Source organism: Mytilus edulis, chromosome 2, assembly GCF_963676685.1.
Source record: "Mytilus edulis chromosome 2, xbMytEdul2.2, whole genome shotgun sequence".
Classification (NCBI taxonomy): domain Eukaryota; kingdom Metazoa; phylum Mollusca; class Bivalvia; order Mytilida; family Mytilidae; genus Mytilus; species Mytilus edulis.
In genome coordinates this window covers 6,910,950-6,935,738 of record NC_092345.1, presented here as the reverse complement: position 1 = coordinate 6,935,738, position 24,789 = coordinate 6,910,950, and the positions used below count along the sequence as shown (strand labels likewise).

The window sequence follows — 24,789 nt, the reverse complement described above, 5'->3', positions numbered from 1 at the left end:
GTTGGTCTTCTTTCCATCATATAAACAACAGATATTCCGTCCAGCAGATAACATGTAAGACAATAGAGGTGAACTTAAATCATAATAAATAGTTGGTAGTGTATTAACCTTTAGTGCACGCCTGCAAATACTTTTTCCGAATAGTTTTTTTTAATTACTGTATAAGATGTTATCATTTTTAAATGTGATAATGAGCTTGGTAATTTTAACCTTGACATGTTATATTCTGACAAATGTCAACCTTTATGTGATCTCTGGAATAGTTTTGATAAAGATCAATTAGCAAAAGATCCAACTTGTTTTAAAAAAGATTGCAGACTAACTTTATTTCATTTATTTATGTCGTTTTGGCGATAAAAAATAATTATATAACCCGCCGCAATACATTTTTCTAACTTGTCATGATAAGTGACTGCCATGATCTGGTTTCTACCGCTGTAAAGAGTCAGTTGCTTGCACAGCAACAAAAACTAGAGGCTCTAAAGAGCCTGTGTCGCTCACCTTGGTCTATGTGAGTATTAAACAAAGGACGCAGATGGATTCATGACAAAATTGTGTTTTTGTGATGGTGATGTGTTTGTACATCTTACTTTACTGAACATTCTTACTGCTTACAATTATCTCTATTTATAATCAGTGGCGGATCCAGGGGGAGGGGGGGTTCCGGGGGTGCGCACCCCCCCTTATTTTTGCCGATCAATGCATTTGTATCGGGACATATGTTTTGAACCCCCCCCCCCCCCCTTTGCCCTGGGTTCCCTGGGTTCCCTGGGTTAGCACCCCCCCCCCTTTCGAAAATTCCTGCATCCGCCCCTGATAATGAACTTGGCCCAGTAGTTTCAGAGGAGAAGATTTTTGTAAAAGATAACTAAGATTTACGAAAAATGGTTAAAAATTGACTATAAAGGGCAATAACTCCTAAAGGGGTTAACTGATCATTTCAATCATGTTGACTTATTTGTAAATCTTACTTTGCTCAACATTATTGCTGTTTACAGTTTATCTCTATCTATAATAATATTCAAGATAATAACCAAAAACAGCAAAATTTCCTTAAAATTACCAATTCAGGGGCAGCAACCCAACAACAGGTTGTCCGATTCATCTGAAAATTTCAGGGCAGATAGATCTTGACCTGATAATCAATTTTATTCCTATCAGATTTGCTCTAAATGCTTTGGTTTTTGAGTCATGAGCCAAAAACTGCATTTTACCCCTATGTTCTATTTTTAGCTGTGGCGGCCATCTTGGTTGGTTGGCCGGGTCACGCCACACATTTTTTAAACTAGATACCCTAATGATGATTGTGGACAAGTTTGGTTAAATTTGTCTCGGTAGTTTCAGAGGAGAAGATTTTTGTACAAGATAACAAAACTTCACGAAAAATTGTCAAAAAATGACTATAAAGGGCAATAACTCCTTAAGGGGTCAACTGACCATTTTGGTCATGTTGACTTTTTTGTAGATCTTACTTTGCTGAACATTATTGCTATTTACAGTTTATCTCTATCTATAATTATATTCAAGATAATAACCAAAAACGGTGAAATTTCCTAAAAATGACCTATTTTGGGGCAGCAACCCAACAACGGGTTGTCTGATTTATCTGAAAATTTCAGGGCAGATAGATCTTGACCTGATAAACAATTTTACCCCGTCAGATTTGCTCTAAATGCTTTGGTTTTTGAGTTATAAGCCAAAAACTGCATTTTACCCCTATGTTCTATTTTTAGCCATGGCGGCCATCTTGGTTGGTTGGCGGAGTCACGCCACACATTTTTAAACTAGATACCCCAATGATGATTGTGGCCAAGTTTGGTTTAATTTGGCCCAGCAGTTTCAGAGGAGAAGATTTTTGTAAAAGTTAACGACGACGGACGACGGACGAAGACGGACGACGACGGACGACGACGGACGCCGGACGCAAAGTGATGGGAAAAGCTAAGATGGGTGAGCTAAAAAGGAATACAGATTGTTTGAAGCTATGCAAATTTTGATATTGATTTAACTAATGAGTTTTATCATTGTCACTCATACCATTCTCCTATATATATATATATATATATAGCTATCTATAAATGTACCTACAGCAGTATATTTCACTTTTTGGTCTTTTGGAAAATGTTGTTTGTGCTGTTTTTAGACCCTTCTACAACGAAATTTGTTTTATATGCACACGTATAAAAATTGCGGTTTTTATCCAACGCAATCATAGGTTTGAACGTAGTTTTCAATTTAGACTCGTGTGTATATATATATATACAGTATATCTAAAAATGAGGGTACTTTTTATATGGACTTCCAAATACCGTTTCGATCCCTAACATCACTGAAGAGACATTTATTGTCGAAATCCGGATCTCGTGTACTAACAAAAATATTGACACCGTATGTTTGTGGCATAACATCGTGGCCGCAAGGTAATTTTTTTCTGTTTAGTATTAAATTTATATTAAGATCCATTTTGTTACTCTTGTGATCAATTTTATTTGGCAATCGCCAATGGCAGTTAGCAGGGTTAAAGAACATCAGTTGTTCTACCTGTTAGTCAAATGCGTTTTGTTTAAATATACTTTTTCACTTTTTTGGTCTTTTGGAAAATGTTGTTTCGGTGCTGTTTTTAGACCCTTCTACAACGAAATATGTTTTACATGCACACGTATAACTGAATTGCGGTTTTTATCCAACGCAATCATTGGTTTGAACGTAGTTTTCAATTTAGAATAACAAAATCACTTCAGTATAATATTTAAAGCAACGAGTTTTATTGATTGATTATAAACAGATATATCACACAGGGGGGGAAGTGGAATCGGTCTATTAAAATGAAAATGCACTACCAATTTAGACCGGAGATCTGCCATAAATGCGGCAAATACTAATCAATCAAATTGAAAGCAAACCAAATTATCCCATAAAAAAAGTCTGATTCTGTAAGTTTTTCTATTAACCAATACCAATTAATCCATTAGATGCTTCACTTGGTTTTATCATCATTCTTGTTTTTTTAAGCGCATTTGTTTTCCATGTTTTCCAGTGCATGCTCGAAGTATTATTATACATCTCTCCATATCCACCATTGATATTGGCAGAGGTACATGCAGTATGCCACCAACCACTTTTTTTTCTAATACCACAGTTAAAGTCTGAGCTTAAATCGTTGTCCCTGTCACGAGTTGTAAACATATGATCCCATGTGGGGTTCAAATCCGCCATTGCATTACCTGCTTGCCCCCCACTGTAATCTACCAGAAAGAGGCTGTAGTTTGTACTCCCATCCCCAACATCTATTGCATCATACACAGCATACGATGTATCTCCTGTAAAGTCTTCAAGGTCAAATCGCACTTGGAAGTATGCTTGTCGAAGAATGACATTCAAATTATCATTCCCAAGCCAATGTTCACCAGCTATGTCCCCGAATCCAGATTTGTAATCCTCCCAAAACCGATCAAAGTCCACAGTGCCATCATATCTTCTCTGAATTGTAGTCCATCCCCCACCATCAATGTCCATTTCACAGTAAACCGCCATTTCATGTCCCTTCAAATCAGGCTGAATACAATACACTCCACTATTTGTTCCAGCTGGCAGTTCACTGCAGTCCGCTACGGGAGCACTGAAAACTGGTCGAGGAGTCTTTATAAATGTAAATGATCCGTTATGGAGTTCCATTGTAGGACTGCATGAACAAGAAAGCTGACATTGTTCTAAGTCTTCGTTATAGCTACAGGAACAGCAGTTACCATCATTTGTACACACGATAGCACATTCGAATCCAGATTTCGCTTTTTTTGTCACCATTGATGGGCCACTTGCAATTATTCGTGTGTTTGTTTCTTTGTCAAATTTTTGTGAATTCAATTCAAAGCTTGCCACAAAATGTATAAACAGTGCAAAGGTTGATGCTGTCGTTATATAAGACATAATTTTCACTGATATTATGATACAAATTTTGTTTTTGCAGTTTGCAAATGAAACGTATTTTACATTAACTATGATAAGAATAACATATTCGAATCATTATGTTACTTGGGGAAACATTGATCATATAATTTATTATCTGAATAAATCGTAACTATATCATAATGTTGATACAATGAATTTAAAATTAAAATAAACATTATCAGCATATTGCAGTTTCATTATCACCACAACATGTCCATTTCCGAATTCATTCATCGTTAGTTATGGTTGATAGTAAATATTTCAATTATCATTAAAAATCAATCAGAAAGGCAATATATATATCTTCTAAAGGATTCATGTAGAGAATAACAATAAAAGGCGGACATACTATTAGAGTCATTGCATAACGTATATAATTATTATCATATAGCTATAATGGATTCAACATGTACAAAATAATATTATTTTATTGTTAAACGAATGAAATAGATGTTATAACGAGTGGTAATTTCATTGGAAAATATTGCCATTGTCATATGATTATATATAATTCGGCAATCTTCTTCTTAATGATAAATATTTGATCTTTCAAAATATCCCGCTTTGTATATAGATGGGGAAGGGGGGGGGGGCAATACCTTTTTATGTTAACCTGTTTTGGCCTTTTCAAGGTGTTGTTAACTGTTATCTAATATCAATTTAAACTGTTATCTGTTTTCAACCCGCTTTGTTAACTGTTATCAGCATTTTTGCATTTTTTGTTAAATGTTTTTGCCAAATCGAGGTGTTGTTTAAATGTTGCACCTCCTCTATATATTATGGAAGTACCTCAATTTAACATTTCAAATCCAGAGAGAGTCTGAATGACAATGATATTTTCAAAGTGAATAATAGAAACTCCTAACATATAAGAATTGATAAAACTGAATACAACGAAAGTTGGCGACAGATTTATACCAGAACTATTTTAATTGATTTATTAAGAAAATTAGTCTGTCAGGAATATGATTTAGCATCATGATCTCTGTTGGACTCAGTACTACTTCGTTTAAACTACATACACACAGAGACATATATATGTAAAGCAAAATATTGTCCTATGAAATATTGTACCACAAGACAATATTTCATAACTATGTATCATGAAATATTGTCCTCGGCTATGGAAAAATGTTCACAGAAGGACAAATTTTCAATTTTCACAGATGAATACTGTGGAATTTTGTCTTGTTAAAGGGAGGTTATATTTTGTGTGAATTGAGGCAATATTTCACATGTACGATGAATACTATGAAATGTTGTCCTGTTAAAGGGATGTTATATTTTGGTTATATACATCTTGTGAGTATTGAGACAATATTTCATAGACAGATTGTCATGGAATTTTGTCTCATAAAGGGGAGGTTATCAATATATACTCATGTTAGAGAAGGTCTATAGGAATTTTTATGTATATATTTACAAAAAAAGTGATTGTCGGTACATTACTTATACATGTATTTGTACAGTATAATATAATACAATCATACGATGGAGAGTTGTCTCATTGCACTCATACTACATCTTCCTATATCTATTTCAATTTGACAATTCTTTATTCTATAATAAACCATTTGTAAAGTATCTATGCAAATTTGAAACTCACTATATATTAGTATTAATATAAATATCTAACTATACAAAACCATTTTAGTTAATTATAAATCTAGAAATGTGCATGATGCATGCTTGTGTACTTTTTCTAATTGTGTAAAAAATCGATTAAAAAAGATTTCAAAGCCAGTATTCTTCAAATTTTCATAGTGAAGTATTGTCATGAACAGAATTCCATAGTGAAATATTGTCCTGAAGGAGGTGACAAAATTTCAGGCCATGGACAAGGACACTATATATATTTCATAATAAAATATTGCCAAGGACAATATTTCATTATAAAATACTGTCAGTGGACAATATTTTATATGAAATTTTGTCCGACAGACAATATTTCATGAAGCCAAAGGACAATATTTTGCTTTACATATATACCGTGTGTCTCTGTGTGCATGTAGTTTAAACGAAGTAGTATCTTTTCAGGTACATTAAGTGCAAAAGTCTAATTTCAGAACGATATGACACGTGATTAAAAAGGGTCTAATATTATAGGCCGAGCTCACTCTTGAAACTCTACAATCGACTTCAGAGTTAATAGATTACTGAGACTACTATAACGTTATAGTAGTCTCAGATAGATTATCACGTGAACGCACAAGAGTTGATATTCGGAATAACTCTAAGTAACTCTAGGGTAATTAAGGCCCTGACCAAGCATAAAAAAATAAAATATTCTCATTGATTTGACGTCATTCAAGAGTTTCTCGAGTTTAACCCTGGCTCGATGAGGGTTGGAACTAGAGTACGAGGGGTTAACTCGAGTGATTCAAGTAAAATCGTATTGTTGAAACCCGAGTAAGTTAAGTTAACTCTAGAGTTTCAAGTGAACTCGGCCTATCATTTTTTAGTAGTCAAGTTGAATTTTCTAATATTATTTAATCATTTATTAAAAAAAACCCTACATATTGATATTTTTCAAGAATTTCAATTCCAATGTCATTTCTTTTAGAATAAAAAAGGTGTTTTATCGGCTATATTATTTATATATTTCTTTTTTTTTAATCCTGCGTTCTCTGGCACGATCCCAGATTCATCGCGCATTCTTTTGTTCCACCCATAGCGCCACCTACAATAGCAGACGACAGAAATGAACGCGGGGTTAAACGAATGTGGAAAAGAAATGAATAAGTGGAAAGCCCGTCAAAATTAGAAAGCGTCAGATAGTGACTGAAGAATTATAGTCATGTCTGTTAAAGATCTCGGCCTGAACGATGTTCGCATAGAATTCCAAGCGGAATATGCTTTAAAGTCTTTAAACATCAAGCCTGACAAAATTTCCAAATTGTTCAGTTTGGAAGAAACAAAACAATTGTTCATAGATTTCTTTGACAAAGCAGACAACAGAATATTAGTCATTGCCCAGCCTTCTGGTGCACTTAATGCGCTGGTTGAATTTCCTGGAAAACCAAGAGGAAAGGCTTGCTATTTTGTGAAGAAAAACAAGGAAAGCCTTGGAAAAGATGCAAACCTGAGAAATAACCTTTTGTATGGAGATATATCATATTCTCCTTTAGAACAGTTATCAGCCTTTGTAGATGAGGTATCTCTTCCATGTATATCTTATGCCACTTGGCCTATAGTCCGGATTTCTCTGACGTCCAAAAGCTGTTTCAGTGTCTGGCAAAACAACCGTCGGAAGTTTGACTTGACAGAGCAATATCAAACCTGGGTCTTTTTGCCCAAAAATGCGTTCTTGCCTATTCACATTTGCCCACTTTCAGGCCCTAATGTTTGCATCATACATGTTTGCACCCAAAGTCTGTTCCCACCATACACGTTTGCACCCTTTTGACCGATGGGTTTCCTGTTTAATTAATAGTTTTGTAATCGATTTTAGTGAAGTGTATCGCTGTAAATAGTTTTCTTTTTTTATTGTTTCAAAATATAGCTAGATTCTGATGTTTTTCTTGTGGCAAAGTTGTACTGAATTAGTCTTAAAACTACGTTTTGATTAGTGTATTGCTATATTTTTCAATGTTTCAAAATAAAGTGGGAACAATTAAAGGGACCAAGTTGTTCAAAACAATTTAATTAACATTTGTAGTTAATCACCAATGTTTACTTAGGAAAATATTTTTTTTAGTACTAAAATACAATACATATAAAAAAAAAAAAAAGGTCTAATAATTCAACAGGAATTTGAATAAAAATTGGTTGCAAACCTTTCTAGGGGGCGAACATTTGAGGTGTGAAAGTATATTGGGCGTGAATGGATCTAAAACCAGCAATCTTGGGATTACACATAGCCATGTAAAAAGTTTTTTTTTTGTAATTATAAACCAATTTCTTTTTATGTATAACTCACTATAAGCAGAGACACTTTTATATAATAGTATCATGGTTCTTGAATTTATTACTTTGCCAACTCATACTAAACCGATAAGATTAGTGGCAAATCATATTTCAACCAACATGACTTTGATATGTTATATGATGCAATCATAATTGTTTTGAATTCAAATCAAAGATAATTTGATGCTTCTAAATTCTAATCACATGAATCATAAGCCAATAGATTTTTTTTTATGATATGAAATTGTATGAATTGATTTATTTTATATACTTATTAGATTAGGCCATTGAAAAATAATTGAATGTTTCCCCAAACTGACCGGGTCATTTTTTTACCGCTGGGTCATTTAATTTTTTATGCCCCACCTACGATAGTAGAGGGGCATTATGTTTTCTGGTCTGTGCGTCCGTCCGTCTGTCCCGCTTCAGGTTAAAGTTTTTGGTCAAGGTAGTTTTTGATGAAGTTTAAGTCCAATCGACTTCAAACTTAGTACACATGTCCCCTATGATATGATCTTTCTAATTTTAATGCCAAATTAGAGTTTTTATCCCAATTTCACGGTCCACTGAACATGGAAAATGATAGTGCGAGTGGGGCATTCGTGTACTGAGGACACATTCTTGTTTTAATTTTTAATGCATGTACCCTAAAATATACAATACAGTTTAACACTAATGCAGTCAATTAAAATTATATAAAACCTACAAGAAATCCTTAACAGCAGTTCGAAATAAGTGAGTCTTGAATTGCAACCATTCCAAGTTAAAGGAGGGATGTGTGTCGGAGATATTGTTAACTTTGGGAACAAGTTCATTGAATTCCAATGCACAGATAATTATGCATGATTACCAAAAAAAAAAAAAAGCCTGCCTGCCGGGTCTTTAAAATTTTCCCATGTATGGGGAAACCAACAATTAATTTTCCATGGCCTTAAGGATGACTGATGCAAGGTTTATTGACTTTAAAAATTGATATTAGGTTCAGCTAGCATACCATTTCCTAAGGGCTTCTGTAGTTATTTTTTAAAAAGAAAATTGAATATCCAGTGAACTACGTATACTGTATAGCCGGTTATTTTAGTGTGGTGTAAATTTTCGCTTGTTTTCGTGCATGTAACAAAATCGCCCAAATTAATTCTGCCAACTTAAAGTGCACATGCAAAGGTATAGATGAAATTTTTGGATACACCAAAATTATTACTGCCAAAATATCTTGTATAACTTATTCAATGAAAATCCCAAAGTTTTACACAAGCTAAAATAATCTGCTTTGTGGTATCTAGCGACTATGCAGACATGAATTAAAAGATTTGTGACAGCAACCCAAGTACAAAAATAATTCAAAGACAATCTGCATCATGTGACAGTTCAAAACTTAAACATGTTAAATGGCTTTTTCATTGGTAAACCAAAAGAAAATACATACCCATCACTAAAACCATGTTTCAGGGTGGGGAAGACATACATTGTAGCCTAAATGGTTTACAGCCCTAATGCCTTTAATACCATATTAGTTATTGATTGATAAGAGATTACATTTTTGGGGATTCAGTTACCTAAATTTGTTGAAAATATTTAAACAAATGTTTACTATTGCAGGTGTTGTTTCCATTGTTATCAAATGAAAGGAATCATGAATCATGGCCCAAAGTAGTATCAGACGATGTTGTACGACATGTTCATACTTTAAAAACAGATGTGTATGTTATAACTGGTCAGACCAAAGGCAAAACATTGTTACCTTTACCTGTTGGTGCTGAAAAGATTGAAGAGGCTGATGACCAAAAGTAAGTTTGTAGTAAGAGTTTTAGCTTTACATGTACATACATTTGTACTTTCAGTCTTCTGCCAAGGATGCATATATTTGTGTGTTTTGTATCTGTTTGCCAGTCTGCACAGTTAGCCACTAGTCCGATGCCCCAGACTAGTAAAATTTCATTCAGACTAGTAAGCTTTTGCAAAACTTTGTTTGACCCAATAAGAAAAATGTCAGAATATTGGTCTTCGGTCTAGTAGTTGAAAAAGTTTTTGGTGCAGACTGGTTTGCAATGTTTATTAAGGTATATATGTTATTTTGAAGCATTTCATTTAGGTTTTCAACATCACATCAGCATAACATTTCTAGTTAATGGAGGCAAAGTCAATTACTGTCTTGGAAGTGATCATTTGTCATGTTTGTACATATAAATTCAGGCTTTTGTTTCTCTGACTTATAAATTAGTATGTATGACAGTACTAGTAAAACTAAAAGGACAATATTCACAGTGTATTAGGAAAGCAAACAACATGTCCAAGAAAAGACATCACATATTTGTTTGGGTTTTCCAATTTGAACAAACTTCCCAGCCGAAATGATTCAATAACGAAATTGGTGAGCAATTACTATGCCGTTCTGAGAAATAAAATCTAAAAGTATTCTCTCTACTTCTCAAAACAGGTTTCATCGCTGATGCTTAGAAAAGTTTTGTTAATGTCCAGTTTCAGGTGTCCAAATAATAATCAAACTAATTTGCAATTTTACATAAATGATTGGTCTCAGTGGATAATAGCTTGCATTTCTAACTCAAATAAGTATAAGTAAAAAATGAATTGCATTTACCAAAATTGAAAAAAAACTAGATCCAATGAATTAACCAATAGTTCAAACTCAAAAGGTTAAGCAGTTTACCATTTTGATAATATTAATAATACCAAATTTTACAGAACATGAATGAAATGTTTCATTTCCTTTTGTTTTATTAAACAGAATTGAGTCTGATAGATTACTGATTCATTCTATTGAATCCATGGTCATTGATTGGACACACCAGATAAGAGATGTTTTAAAGAGAGATTCAGCTCAACCTCTCCTGGAAGGTCTTAATCCAACACCATTTGTTGAGATAGAGTTCTGGAAAACTAAGGCAACAAACTTGGAATGTATTTATGATCAGGTTAGACTTAGTTGTTTTGAATATTTTGATATTGCCTGGGGTTTCTTTTGTTCTTTCAGAGATTTATTACTTTAACAAAAGTACCTAAAATTTTATAAAACTATGCCAGAAGCTTTTTGTGATTAAGAAATATTGTCCGATGCAAAATTTGGAAACTATTGTTTGTCATTTTTCCATATTTTATCAATAAGAAACTTTGTTGATTTTGCAGATAACATTTAGATGCAATCTGGGATTCAATTTTTGAGCTGTGAGACGCTTAAAAACCAGACTTCTTTTATTTTATAAAGTAATACACTGTCTTGTAGCCATTCCATCGCATATTCTTGATAAAACAGACAGTAGAACAAGACAAAACCATACTCAGACATACAGACACATTCAAACTTCCAAGGAAACATACAAATGGGCATACTTCCCGCCAACAATTATTCAATTGAACTTACTACCACATACTGTTATGGAAACCACCACTGTTGACAACTTTAGAGATCAGCTAACACCAGCTGTTCTCTCTAGCTTCAAATAAACAAATTCAAACCAAAAACATGTGTACACATAAAATGCATATTTTTAATCACAACTTAAAATGAAATTCTGTTGCCCCTTACTGAGTCAAAAACAATAGTAGTTTGTAATAATGAATTAGAAAGATGTTCTATTGGATATGTTGGTATTTAAAAAAAAATCAATCCAATACCAGTATAAAGACATGATTCAGATTCTAAAATCCAAATATGTTCATGTAAGATTTAAACTGACTAAACATACATTAAATTTTTATGGATGTTACATTTTTAGCTGAAAGAACCAAAAGTTAGAAAGATGGCAGAGCTCTTAGAAAAGATAAAAAGCAGTTATTATCCAGTATTTAAAGATATATTTAGGGATGTAATTGCAGGTAAGGATATAACAAATTTTTCGAGCTTGTATAAGGATCTGCCAGTAGTTGTTTAAATGAAAAAATCTTTCACTTGTCAATTGCTTTTTATACGCCCTTCGTCTTTTAGACGGGACGTATTATGGTATACCATTGTCCGTCGTCAACACTTGGACAATAACTCAAAAACACTTTCACCAATTTCCCTGAAACTTAAGTGAATTGTTTATATCTATTGACGTAAGCTCCCTTTCGTTTTTTTTTAATTTCAGATTTTAAGTTTTGGATTTATGGGGCTTTATTCATAAAAAAGGGGGGATTTTCAACACTTCGGACAATAACTCAAAAAGGCTTTCACCAATGTCCATGAAACTTTGGTGAATTGTTTATATCTATTGATGTAAGCTCCCTTTTAATTTTTATAAATTTCAGATTTTAAGTTTTGGATTTATGGGGCTTTATTCATAAAAAAAGGGGGATTTTCAACACTTCGGACAATAACTCAAAAAGGCTTTCACCAATGTCCATGAAACTTTGGTGAATTGTTTATATCTATTTATGTTAGCTCCCTTTCAATTTTTATAAATTTCAGATTTTAAGTTTTGGATTTATGGGGCTTTATTCATAAAAAAAGGGGGATTTTCAACACTTCGGACAATAACTCAAAAAGGCTTTCACCAATGTCCATGAAACTTTGGTGAATTGTTTATATCTATTGATGTAAGCTCCCTTTCAATTTTTTTAAATTTCAGATTTTAAGTTTTGGATTTATGGGGCTTTATTCATAAAAAAAGGGGGATTTTCAACACTTCGGACAATAACTCAAAAAGGCTTTCACCAATGTCCATGAAACTTTGGTGAATTGTTTATATCTATTGATGTAAGCTCCCTTTCAATTTTTATAAAATTCAGATTTTAAGTTTTGGATTTATGGGGCTTTATTCATAAAAAAAGGGGGATTTTCAACACTTCGGACAATAACTCAAAAAGGCTTTCACCAATGTCCATGAAACTTTGGTGAATTGTTTATATCTATTGATGTAAGCTCCCTTTCAACTTTTATAAAGGAGTAGGTTCAGTAAGACCCCTTTTTGGCCCCAAAATATAGCAGTTTTACAAAGTTGTTAAAATGTAAACTTTTAGTTATTTATTGGACAGTAGAATGCTTCTGAACCTGAAATTTGAGGCCAAAATTGGTCCTTACCGGACCTACTCCTTTCAGATTTTACATTTCCTTGTTATGAATTTTTATGCTTAAAAAAGGGGGGATTTTCCAATTTTGGGACAATAACTAACACTTTCACAAAATTTTATGCAACTTTGATAAATTGTTTATATCTATTGACATAAGCTCCCTTTCCATTTTTATAAATTTTAGATTTTACGTTTTCTTAAGTAATGAATTTTTATACTTAAAAAAGGGGGATTTTATGAAACTTTGGTGAATATATTAATGTAACATCCCTTTTGATTTGTATATATATTTCTAGTTGATCATATAAATTCATTTAGAGCATAAAAGACAAGTTAAAAGAGCAACGGGCATATCATGCACTGAAGCGCAGCTCTTTATTAAAACTTGAACTGGAATTTTAAGATGAAATAAGATCACATTATCATCTGGTCTATAAACCAGGGCTTCCAAAACGGTCATATATTCTGGTCATTTATATAATGTCCGGTAAAAGTTCGGCTGGGCAAAGCATGAAACGGTCATATACTTTTTAGTTTTCAAGACTTTTTCGGTCATTTTTACATAATTCACGATCTTTTTGACCCAACCTTTTGCCTTTAACATCAACACATTTCCGGTCATAAGTGTGACATGATGATTAATTACTATCAAAACAACACCTACTTCAATACTTCCTAATTTTAATCAAGGCTAATTAGTAGTTGGACAGCTGAAATCTACCTGTTCAGGTGACAGGTGAATCGGTTTATTCACAATTATTTTCTTACATTTCAGCGGTTTGTATCTAATTGATTTAGTCCAAAAGATTAAAATTATTAGAAATTAGTTTATCAACATGATTTGATGAAAAATTTAAAAAGGTTTTTAAAAAAAATTCGTCAGAACTACGTCGTATGAACTAGAACATGTGTGCGCATGTGCACAGGTGGGAAATTTAATAATGCATCCTACATTTCTTTAAAAATGCTAAAATTATCATTGATACCTGTATCTAACGTTCAATTCAAGTATTTTGTTGAAGAAATAACGTTGAAAGAGCTTCTTCTCTCAGTCGTGCTTTGTAAACGTACACGGATTTTACGTATCCGTTTATGGTCTATGTTTTACCATTGTCAAGTCAACATACGGTTGAAAACGAAAGTTAAGTTTTTGACAATGTCTTTTTGCACAAATAAAAAGTCTAAGGCAGATATGAGCACGCTGATGTGCACACTTTGAATGATGCACTGCCAATTTAACAGTAACATCCGAACATCAAATTCATATCATATCAAAGTAAAGTTTAAAATCTTTTTTTTTTAATGTAATGTCAATCATTGGAATGGCCATCTGATTACCACAATTGCCTTTTGTGACTAAGTCTTAAGGGATTAAAATCGGGATCAGATATAAAATGTCCGGCTGGCTCAAATACTTTTTGGAAGCCCTGCTATAAACGCAAAATATAATTTTTTAAAACTTAAAAGCTTTCCAATACTGTTTTGGTGTGTTTGGAGGGTGATTTACAGATTGGCTCTTGTGGTCTGTTGACCTCATTGCCTCGGCATATTTTCAGGTCGGATAAATCTGATTCAAATTGGTACATTTTATTCCAAACAGATTTATCACTTCGTTCAGCTCAATAACAGTTCTACATTTTTTTGTAGCATCCAACAGACCCCTTTCAATATCTTGCAGGTACAGTTAAACCTGTATAAACCAGCCCGGACTATGAAAAAAGGCCGGTTTGGACAGTGAGCCAGTTTATTCAGGTTTCCGTTTTGACCTGAAGTAATTGACTTGTTACGTCCCATATACAAGTATTGCATGTTAAAGTTCTGTCTGATTGTAAATTATAAACTGATAAATTAATATACAAAATGCAATAACATAATAACTTGGTATGATTGTTATTTTGAATCTTCATATTCATTAGCTATAAAAGTTTAAGAAACGGGTTGTTCCTTAAATTAAAGAAAATAATATTTTAACCGTGTTTTACATATTCTTGTATGTCAAAGAGACCTCAAAAGCATCAGTCTCCGACTTATTAATTTCACGTTTACTTTGTTTTTCATTGTTTTCAATTGCATCATTATACTCGCGTTGTTTGGATTGAGACAAGAGAGTTTCGTTTTTGGGATACGATTGCTTTTAAGCAATCTGTAGACTTATACCATTGACTCAGGGCCATGCCCTCACGTCAACCGTTTTATTGTAAACATCAAGGAACATCTCAGATTCTTGAGATTGTCTTGCTTTAAATGGTATAAAAAACAAAAGGATTGAATTTAAACAACTGTCCTATAATGTTCTTCTCATAATCTTCACGTTTCGATATTTCCCTTGACTTGTATGCATGTTTTTAACAACACGGAAAATCAGAAATAAGCAGTATTTATATTTAGTGTTTTTATAAATTTAGAAACATGTCAGAGGGAATTCCCCAGTTTTGATAACAACAACAACAATACTTTATTTTAAGAGGGTTACACAGTTAGCTATATAATTAATCTTCCCTGAGGCCCTCATCATGAGAAATCAAACAAAATGCAAACATATACATTATATAACATGCGAGAGTTCTCTGAATTCCGATCAATAAATCTATTTCTGTCATATAAGAACTGAAGTGGAGTTTTCTTATATGTCACCGTTATGAAACTGATATTTGATATTGTACTTCCATGAAGAAATGGAGGTCGTTTAATTAACATTTAATATACATCCTTGCTACAAATCACAAGTCTAGGGTTTGTTTAGGTAAGTATGCGCATGCATATAGTTTTTTTGACTTGAAGGGGTATCAGATTGAATGGTTGCTCTGGGTTCCCCACTCCATTGATTAATTAAGAATCAGTGATTTTCCAACCCTCATTTTGGGGCCGAATTTCGGCCCCATTCCCAAAGAGAAATATGCTCTTTTTTTCCCAATTTTCAGCTCTAAAATTCCCAATCGTATATGGACATCGTCGCGAGATTTTGTTATTGTCGTATCTCCGTATCGTGTATTATTTTGTTGACAAATCTCTGAGCGTTCGGGGTATTTCGGGAGTTATCATTATCGTTCACTTAAGACGATGATTGGTTTGCAATCTTTTTAGGATTGCATTGCAATCTACGATATTCTGGTCACGTTTGCGCTTGAAACATCCGAATGAATAATTCAATGACAAAGCAAAAAAATGAGACATAATGTAAACAAAATGAACGTAGATCATGTCTCATAATTCCAAATATTACACAAAGAAGCTAAAGGCGGCGGACGGTAATAAATGCCGGAAACTGGAAGCTTTTGGATTCAACAAGTCGTTTCTACTTCCTTCTGATGAAACAAGTGAAAGAAGGAAAAGACCGACTCTCAGATACAGAACTGGAACAACTAGTTGACATGTTTAAAAACAAACATGAAGGAAAACTTGGAATTTTAAATAAAACAAAAAAATAAATGCTTCAGATTTCAAATGTGTCTTTTTAAATTTCTATAGATTCTCATCATTATAAATAGAATCAGAAGGGATAGGTTGAATTTTACCTTTCAAGAGTAAAGTTACAAAGCTTGAGTGCATGCAAATGTGTCCTCAGACACATTCAACTTTTATTTTTAATCCTTTTCCTTAAAAAGATAGCTTATTTTGTAGACAATTCATGCAGTTAATCCTTCTCAGAATGCAGGATTTTGCACCTATTTTTCAAAATTTTCTTGGGGGGGCATGTCGTCCCCAAACCCCCCTAGCAAGGCGCACACGGCTTATGCCGTGTGCCCGCCGTTGTAAAGACCAATCATATTTTTCCCAAACCATAATTTTTTTCCCTATTGCATGGGCCCCAGGACCCTTCCCCTAAACACCAGGAAAATCACTGAAGAACTCACGAGATGCTTCTATGTCTGTCTGCTATTGAGGGTTATTGTTGTTGCATAATTTTAAATCATATGCATCATTTAGATTAAAATAAATGTAGTCGACAATGTAAAGGTGTAACTAGAACACCCCTTCAGCCAAAATGGAGTCTTCCATGTTATCGCTTCGAGTTGTCTCCCTTCCGTAAGTAACTTTCATCAAACGTCAATACATCGAGAAAAATTAACTCGTTCCGTCGATAGACATCGTATTATATTAAAACCGATCGCAATTTAAACAGAGGAATGTGTAAGGAAAGGAGTCATGCCCACTGACCCAAAGGAAATTAAATATTTAAAGAGTTAGGAATGGGGTTCCACCTAGAATTCACGTAGGAAAATAGGTGATAAGATACGAAGTGAAATACCTTCTCTCACTCTCAGTGACTGCTGTGGAAAGTAAACTTGGAATTGATAGTACAAAAATAAAACATTCATTAGGTACATTGTTCATACACTTGTATCAAGGATTGGCTACTTTTAAAGTTGAATAACTATTCAGATTACGTAAATTACATTTTACAAGCTTTGTACCCGTGCAGTTGAATTTGTTTATGAAAATAATACTAATACATGTATCAATGAAAACAGTGGCAATCGTATCACTCAGAGCAATCTGCTCTTTGATTACTTCCATGATCGTTAATTTCCGACTTCAGAATGACTGATTAAAAAGCCAGAATATTATCAAACAAAATTTCATCACAATTGAAACAGTGTCGTTCAGTGTACAATGCCCATTGATTGTTGTCATCCGGGTGTTCTTCATTATCAGGGTCATTGGTTTAGGTGTTTACAACAGGAAACACAGGATTTTGCAAACATGATTTAAATTTCTTACTCCTCGATTTGAAAAAAAAATTAATCCAAGTTACAATGCAAGTTCAATCTGAGATATATTCGGCATGTCTTTTAGTTTATTTCACATGTTTATAGTGTTTTAATAATCACTACTGTACGATTGTAAGTTCACATTTTAACACCTGGCTAATTGTATTAACAAATATGTTTTGATTGCATATTGAACATTTGAAATTAATTAGACAAACCGGTTTTGACAGGTAATAATTGATGTAATTAAGAGTATTGGGACTGCATCATAAGACCAGAATTCGGAATACACAGGGGCTGGTTTACAAAGGGTATTTTAACAAAGACTTAGAAGGGGAAAAAATGGGACTTTTAAATTATCGTTCGGAATGGACAGGAAACTGGTTTATTCAGGGTCCGGTTTACTCAGGTTTGACTGTAATTCAACAGATACACTGTGCTCTGTAAAATGTGCTTTGAAACTACAAGAGCTATAATAATTTCAAATCTTTTAATAGCTTTGTCATCTCCATGATCTCTCAATCTCAATGTAAATATAACTCTCTTTTTTAAATCCAAATGCCGTTATAATTTAATGTCATTTCATCAATTAAAAAATGACAACATATATATGTGTTTGCTTTAAACATTTCATTCATATTTTTTGGGGCCCATTTTTTTTCAGCATACCAATGTGCATGCAACTGCTTGTTGGTGTACAGGGAGCTATGCACCTGAGACATTTTATATTTTAAACGCAAGTCATTTTTAGGCTAAAATTACTTATCCGAAGTTGTGATGGTTGTCTCCTAATGTCTTACAAAAGCTAGTTTTAAGAAACAAATATTGATATGAGATTAAAAAAAAAAAAAAAATTGTCTGAGTGTAGCTTAAAAATGGCTGGATGACAACACTGACAATGGTTTGATTTCTTTTTCCTTTCAGCTTTGGAAGAAGCTAGAGACATCAACATGTACCTTAGACCAATAAGACATCAGTTTGAAGATTTTGAACAGGCAGAATTTGATGAATGTGAGCCCTACTTGGCACCATTAATGCATACTGTCTGTCTCATATGGACACATTCACAATACTACAACACTCCAGCGAGGATTATTGTCTTATTACAAGAAATGTGTAATATGATCATAAACCAGGTATTGTTATGATTGTATTCATACTATCATGGCTTCGATTGTGCTGCATGTTAATATTTACATGTATGATTTTGATTCTGAATTTTGTACATCACCCTTTTCCAATTTTTTTTTTCATTTAAAACAAAACACCCATCTATCAGTGTACGGTAGACAAACCAGGAAGGATTTTTTTTAATTGATAAAATCTGCTTTGATCAACTTCTTTCTGCTTTGTAAGGACAGATTTTAATAGACAATAACTATAAGACAATGTAATTGCATATTTCAGGCAAGGAATTATTTAGATCCAGCAGAAATATTTAAAGGAGAACTGGAAGAAAGTATTGATAAAATAAAGAAAACTGTACACATACTCCACTCATACAGAGAAGCTTATGAAGACCACAGAGATAAAATGAAGACCTACTTTAGTGGAAATATGGAAGTCAGAGAATGGGAGTTTGCTCCCAAATTGGTTTTTGCAAGATATGACAAGTTTACAGAGAGGGCTGTGACTATACTGGTAATAATTTAATCTGAACAAAAATAAAAAGGCCAAGACACTTTTTTTTTTTAATCTAAAAATTGAAGGTCTATAGTATTAAAGTGTTTAAAAAAGACATTGATTGCATTTGTTTCTTTGCCTGGTTAAGGAGCATCTATTATTTATTATATATGTTTTTCTTACACAAACTGAAACTTACTTTTAACATTAAATCAAAAGTGTTACAAAAGCTTTTTACAAAATCAGCGTTCATAACAATGGCACCTGTTTATAGGAGGTAATGTTTACTATTGGATTTCCTTTAGATATGCTGTTCTTCATCTTAAGGTCATTTACAAACTATTTTAAAGAATTAAATGTAGAGAGTCTTATAACAACAACACTTTAGAGGCTGCTGCAGAAAATTTATTGATCGACATGTTTCAGTGCCTAGGGCACCGTCATCAGGATAAAAACAATACATAAAATCATGCTAAAGAACAAAATCGGGTTGTTAAAATTTAAACGTCACAATGTTACAATGGTAAGTAACGTTATTAATACATTTTTTAGCAACTGAAAGTGAAAATGAAAGTGAAAGTTCATTGTAAGTATGTAAGTAAACTATAAAAAGAAATTAAAATAAAATGTTTTTGTTGTGAAAATGTTTGTTAAAATTATTCTGCCAACATGTGTTTGTCCTCTTGCATCGTGGAAAGAATAATACAATAAGTTGTCAGGCTGTGTATAGACTGTATAGGTTGTGTGGTCTGAATCTTCATTTAACTTTCTTCCCAAAAATAGACGACATCTTATCAGCACTTCCGTACCATTTCGACTGGCTTCCCTTGGCCAGATGTACTGCTTCCAATCGCGTCAGGAAAGCTGTAAAATGTTTCGGTCGCCGAGAGTAAAGGACAATGTATAAATATCACTAGTCTACATTTTACAGCTTTCCTGACGCGATTGGAAGCAGTACCTCTGGCCAAGGGAAGCCAGTCGAAATGGTACGCAAGTGCTGATAAAATGTCGTCTATTTTGGGGAAGAAAGTTAAATGAAGATTCAGACCACACAACCTATACAGTCTATACACAGCCTGACAACTTATTGTATTATTCTTTCCACGATGCAAGAGGACAAACACATGTTGGCAGAATAATTTTAACAAACATTTTCACAACAAAATCATTTTATTTTAATTTCTTTTTAGCTCACCTGGCCCAAAGGGCCAAGTGAGCTTTTCTCATCACTTTGGGTCCAGCGTCCGTCGTCGTCCGGCGTTAGCTTTTACAAAAATCTTCTCCTCTGAAACTACTGGGCCAAATCAAACCAAACTTGGCCACAATCATCATTGGGGTATCTAGTTTAAAAAATGTGTGGCGTGACCCGGTCAACCAACCAAGATGGCCGCCACAGCTAAAAATAGAACATAGGGGTAAAATGCAGTTTTTGGCTTATAACTCAAAAACCAAAGCATTAAGAGAAAATATGACAGGGGTAAAAATGTTTATCAGGTCAAGATCTATCTGCCCTGACATTTTCAGATGAATCGGTCAATCTGTTGTTGGGTTGCTGCCCCTGAATTGGTAATTTTGAGGAAATTTTGCTGTTTTTGGTTATTATCTTGAATATTATTATAGATAGAGATAAACTGTAAACAGCAATAATGTTCAGCAAAGTAAGATCTACAAATAAGTCAACATGACCAAAATGGTCAGTTGACCCGTTTAGGAGTTATTGCCCTTTATAGTCAATTTTTAACCATTTTTCGTTAATTAAAGTAATCTTTTACAAAAATCTTCTCCTCTGAAACTACTGGGCCAAATTATTCCAAACTTGGCCACAATCATCTTTGGGGTATCTAGTTTAAAAAATGTGTGGCATGACCTGGTCAACCAACCAAGATGGCCGCCACGGCTAAAAATAGAACAAAGGGGTAAAATGCAGTTTTTGGCTTATAACTCAAAAACCAAAGCATTTTGAGGAATCTGACATGGGATAAAAATGTTTATCAGGTCAAGATCTATCTGCCCTGAAATTTTCAGATGAATCGGTCAATCGGTTGTTGGGTTGCTGCCCCTGAATTGGTAATTTTGAGGAAATTTTGCTGTTTTTGGTTATTATCTTGAATATTATTATAGATAGAGATAAACTGTAAACAGCAATAATGTTCAGCAAAGTAAGATCTACAAATAAGTCAACATGACCAAAATGGTCAGTTGACCCGTTTAGGAGTTATTGTTCTTTATAGTCAATTTTTAACCATTTTTCGTAAATTAAAGTAATCTTTTACAAAAATCTTCTCCTCTGAAACTACTGGGCTAAATTAATCCAAACTTGGCCACAATCATCTTTGGGGTATCTAGTTAAAAAAATGTGTGGCATGACCTGGTCAACCAACCAAGATGGGCGCCACGGCTTAAAATAGAACAAAGGGGTAAAATGCAGTTTTTGGCTTATAACTCAAAAACCAAAGCATTTTGAGGAAATCTGACATGGGATAAAAATGTTTATCAGGTCAAGATCTATCCGCCCTGAAATTTTCAGATGAATCGGTCAATCGGTTGTTGGGTTGCTGCCCCTGAATTGGTAATTTTGAGGAAATTTTGCTGTTTTTGGTTATTATCTTGAATATTATTATAGATAGGGATAAACTGTAAACAGCAATAATGTTCAGCAAAGTAAGATCTACAAATAAGTCAACATGACCAAAATGGTCAGTTGACCCGTTTAGGAGTTATTGCCCTTTATAGTCAATTTTTAACCATTTTTCGTAAATTAAAGTAATCTTTTACAAAAATCTTCTCCTCTGAAACTACTAGGCCAAATTAATCCAAACTTGGCCACAATCATCTTTGGGGTATTTAGTTTTAAAAATGTGTGGCTTGACCTGGTCAACCAACCAAGATGGCCGCCACGGCTAAAAATAGAACAAAGGGGTAAAATGCAGTTTTTGGCTTATAACTCAAAAACCAAAGCATTTTGAGGAATCTGACATGGGATAAAAATGTTTATCAGGTCAAGATCTATCTGCCCTGAAATTTTCAGATGAATCGGTCAATCGGTTGTTGGGTTGCTGCCCCTGAATTGGTAATTTTGAGGAAATTTTGCTGTTTTTGGTTATTATCTTGAATATTATTATTGATAGAGATAAACTGTACACAGCAATAATGTTCAGCAAAGTAAGATCTACAAATAAGTCAACATGACCAAAATGGTCAGTTGACCCGTTTAGGAGTTATTGCCCTTTATAGTCAATTTTTAACCATTTTTCGTAAATTAAAGTAATCTTTTACAAAAATCTTCTCCTCTGAAACTACTGGGCCAAATTAATCCAAACTTGGCCACAATCATCATTGGGGTATCTAGTTTAAAAAATGTGTGGCGTGACCCGGTCAACCAACCAAGATGGCCGCCACGGCTAAAAATAGAACATAGGGGTAAAATGCAGTTTTTGGCTTATAACTCAAAAACCAAAGCATTTTGAGGAAATCTGACATGGGATAAAAATGTTTATCAGGTCAAGATCTATCCGCCCTGAAATTTTCAGATGAATCGGTCAATCGGTTGTTGGGTTGCTGCCCCTGAATTGGTAATTTTGAGGAAATTTTGCTGTTTTTGGTTATTATCTTGAATATTATTATAGATAGGGATAAGCTGTAAACAGCAATAATGTTCAGCAAAGTAAGATCTACAAATAAGTCAACATGACCAAAATGGTCAGTTGACCCGTTTAGGAGTTATTGCCCTTTATAGTCAATTTTTAACCATTTTTCGTAAATTAAAGTAATCTTTTACAAAAATCTCCTCCTCTGAAACTACTAGGCCAAATTAATCCAAACTTGGCCACAATCATCTTTGGGGTATCTAGTTTAAAAAATGTGTGGCTTGACCTGGTCAACCAACCAAGATGGCTGCCACCGCTAAAAATAGAACATAGGGGTAAAATGCAGTTTTTGGCTTATAACTCAAAAACCAAAGCATTTTGAGGAAATCTGACATGGGATAAAAATGTTTATCAGGTCAAGATCTATCTGCCCTGAAATTTTCAGATGAATCGGTCAATTGGTTGTTGGGTTGCTGCCCCTGAGTTGGTAATTTTGAGGAAATTTTGCTGTTTTTGGTTATTATCTTGAATATTATTATAGATAGAGATAAATTGTAAACAGCAATAATATTCAGCAAAGTAAGATCTACAAATAAGTCAACATGACCAAAATGGTCAGTTGACCCCTTTAGGAGTTATTGCCCTTTATAGTCAATCTTTAACCATTTTTCATAAATCTAAGTAATCTTTTACAAAATCTCCACTGAAACTACTAGGCCACAATCATCTTTGGGGTATCTAGTTTGAAAAATGTGTCCGATGACCTGGCCATTCAACCAAGATGGCCGCCACGGCTAAAAATAGAACATAGGGGTAAAATGCAGTTTTTGGCTTATAACTATGAAACCAAAGCATCTAGAGCAAATCTGACAAGAAGTTAAACTGTTAATCAAGTCAATATCTATCTGCCCTGAATTTTTCAGATGAATTGGACAACTGGTTGTTGGGTTGCTTCCCTCCAATTGGTAATTTTTAAAGAAATTTTGCCGTTTTTGGTTATCTTGAAAACTATTATAGATAGCGATAAACTGTAAACAGCAATAATGTTCAGCAAACTAAGATCTACAAATAAGTCAATATGACCTAAATGGTCAATTGACCCCTTAAGGAGTTATTGCCCTTTATAGTCAATTTTTAACAATTTTCATTAATTTGGTAAATTTATGTAAATTTTTACCAAATATAGTTCTCTGTTACTAATGGGCAAAGTTCATTATAGATATAATTGTAAGAAGCAAAATCGTTCAGTAAAGTAAGAACTTCAAACACATCACCATCACCAAAATACAATTTTGTCATGAATCCATTTGTGTCCTTTGTTTAATATGCACATAGACCAAGGTGAGCGACACAGGCTCTTTAGAGCCTCTAGTTATAGTTTACTTACATACTTACAATGAACTTTCACTTTCACTTTCACTTTCAGTTGCTAAAAAATGTATTAATAACGTTACTTATCATTGTAACATTGTGACGTTTAAATTTTAACAACCCGATTTTGTTATTTAGCATGATTTTATGTATTGTTTTTATCCTGATGACGGTGCCCTAGGCACTGAAACATGTCGATCAATAAATTTTCTGCAGCAGTCCCTAAAGTGTTGTTGTTATAAGACTCTCTACATTTTATGTTTTTTTTTATCATAACGACCCTGCATACCCGGCGAGGTATCCACTTTATGGACTCTACCGTACTACAGACTCACCAGGCGTTGGTTCACTTTCGTTTGTAATTTATTTTAAAGAATGTTCAAAGATTTGTGCCTATCATCATTCTCATGCATAGTCTAGAGGAAATTATGTTTTTCTTCTTTAAGGAATTAATGGAAACCGCTGTAGAATTCCTGAAGCTTGAAAAGGTTGAAATTGGTAACATAAAGGGGAGACAGCTTAGTCAGTATGTTGTTACTATATATGAAGAATTTAATGATGTTTTTAAAGTCTTTGCAGAGAGAAGTTATGATCCTATGGATCCAAATAACACAGTGAGTTGTAGTAACAATTAC

The 24,789-nt window shown here is 33.7% G+C and overlaps 2 protein-coding genes across 2 annotated transcripts in view; one reads left to right on the top strand and one right to left on the bottom strand.

Annotated features, from left to right (window-relative positions):
* Positions 1-2,946: 2,946 nt before the first annotated feature.
* LOC139510424 (fibroleukin-like) lies at positions 2,947-3,927 on the bottom strand. The gene has a single exon (XM_071297007.1). It carries the CDS (start codon positions 3,925-3,927, stop codon positions 2,947-2,949), a length of 981 nt encoding a protein of 326 aa, XP_071153108.1.
* Positions 3,928-6,627: 2,700 nt separating this feature from the next.
* The window catches only part of LOC139511315 (dynein beta chain, ciliary-like), a 77,136-nt gene continuing 58,974 nt past the window's right edge, over positions 6,628-24,789 (top strand). Inside the window, exons 1-7 of the mRNA XM_071297956.1 lie at positions 6,628-7,102; positions 9,454-9,641; positions 10,601-10,787; positions 11,589-11,688; positions 18,498-18,709; positions 18,981-19,214; positions 24,601-24,768. Of these exons, the coding sequence (XP_071154057.1) occupies positions 6,746-7,102; positions 9,454-9,641; positions 10,601-10,787; positions 11,589-11,688; positions 18,498-18,709; positions 18,981-19,214; positions 24,601-24,768 (1,446 nt within the window). The 5' untranslated portion in view covers positions 6,628-6,745. The remainder of the gene's footprint in view (positions 7,103-9,453; positions 9,642-10,600; positions 10,788-11,588; positions 11,689-18,497; positions 18,710-18,980; positions 19,215-24,600; positions 24,769-24,789) is intronic.

Bases quoted from the DNA above. Each gene is read 5' to 3' on its own strand.
- LOC139510424 (XM_071297007.1), bottom strand. From the start codon at position 3,927: ATGTCTTATATAACGACAGCATCAACCTTTGCACTGTTTATACATTTT.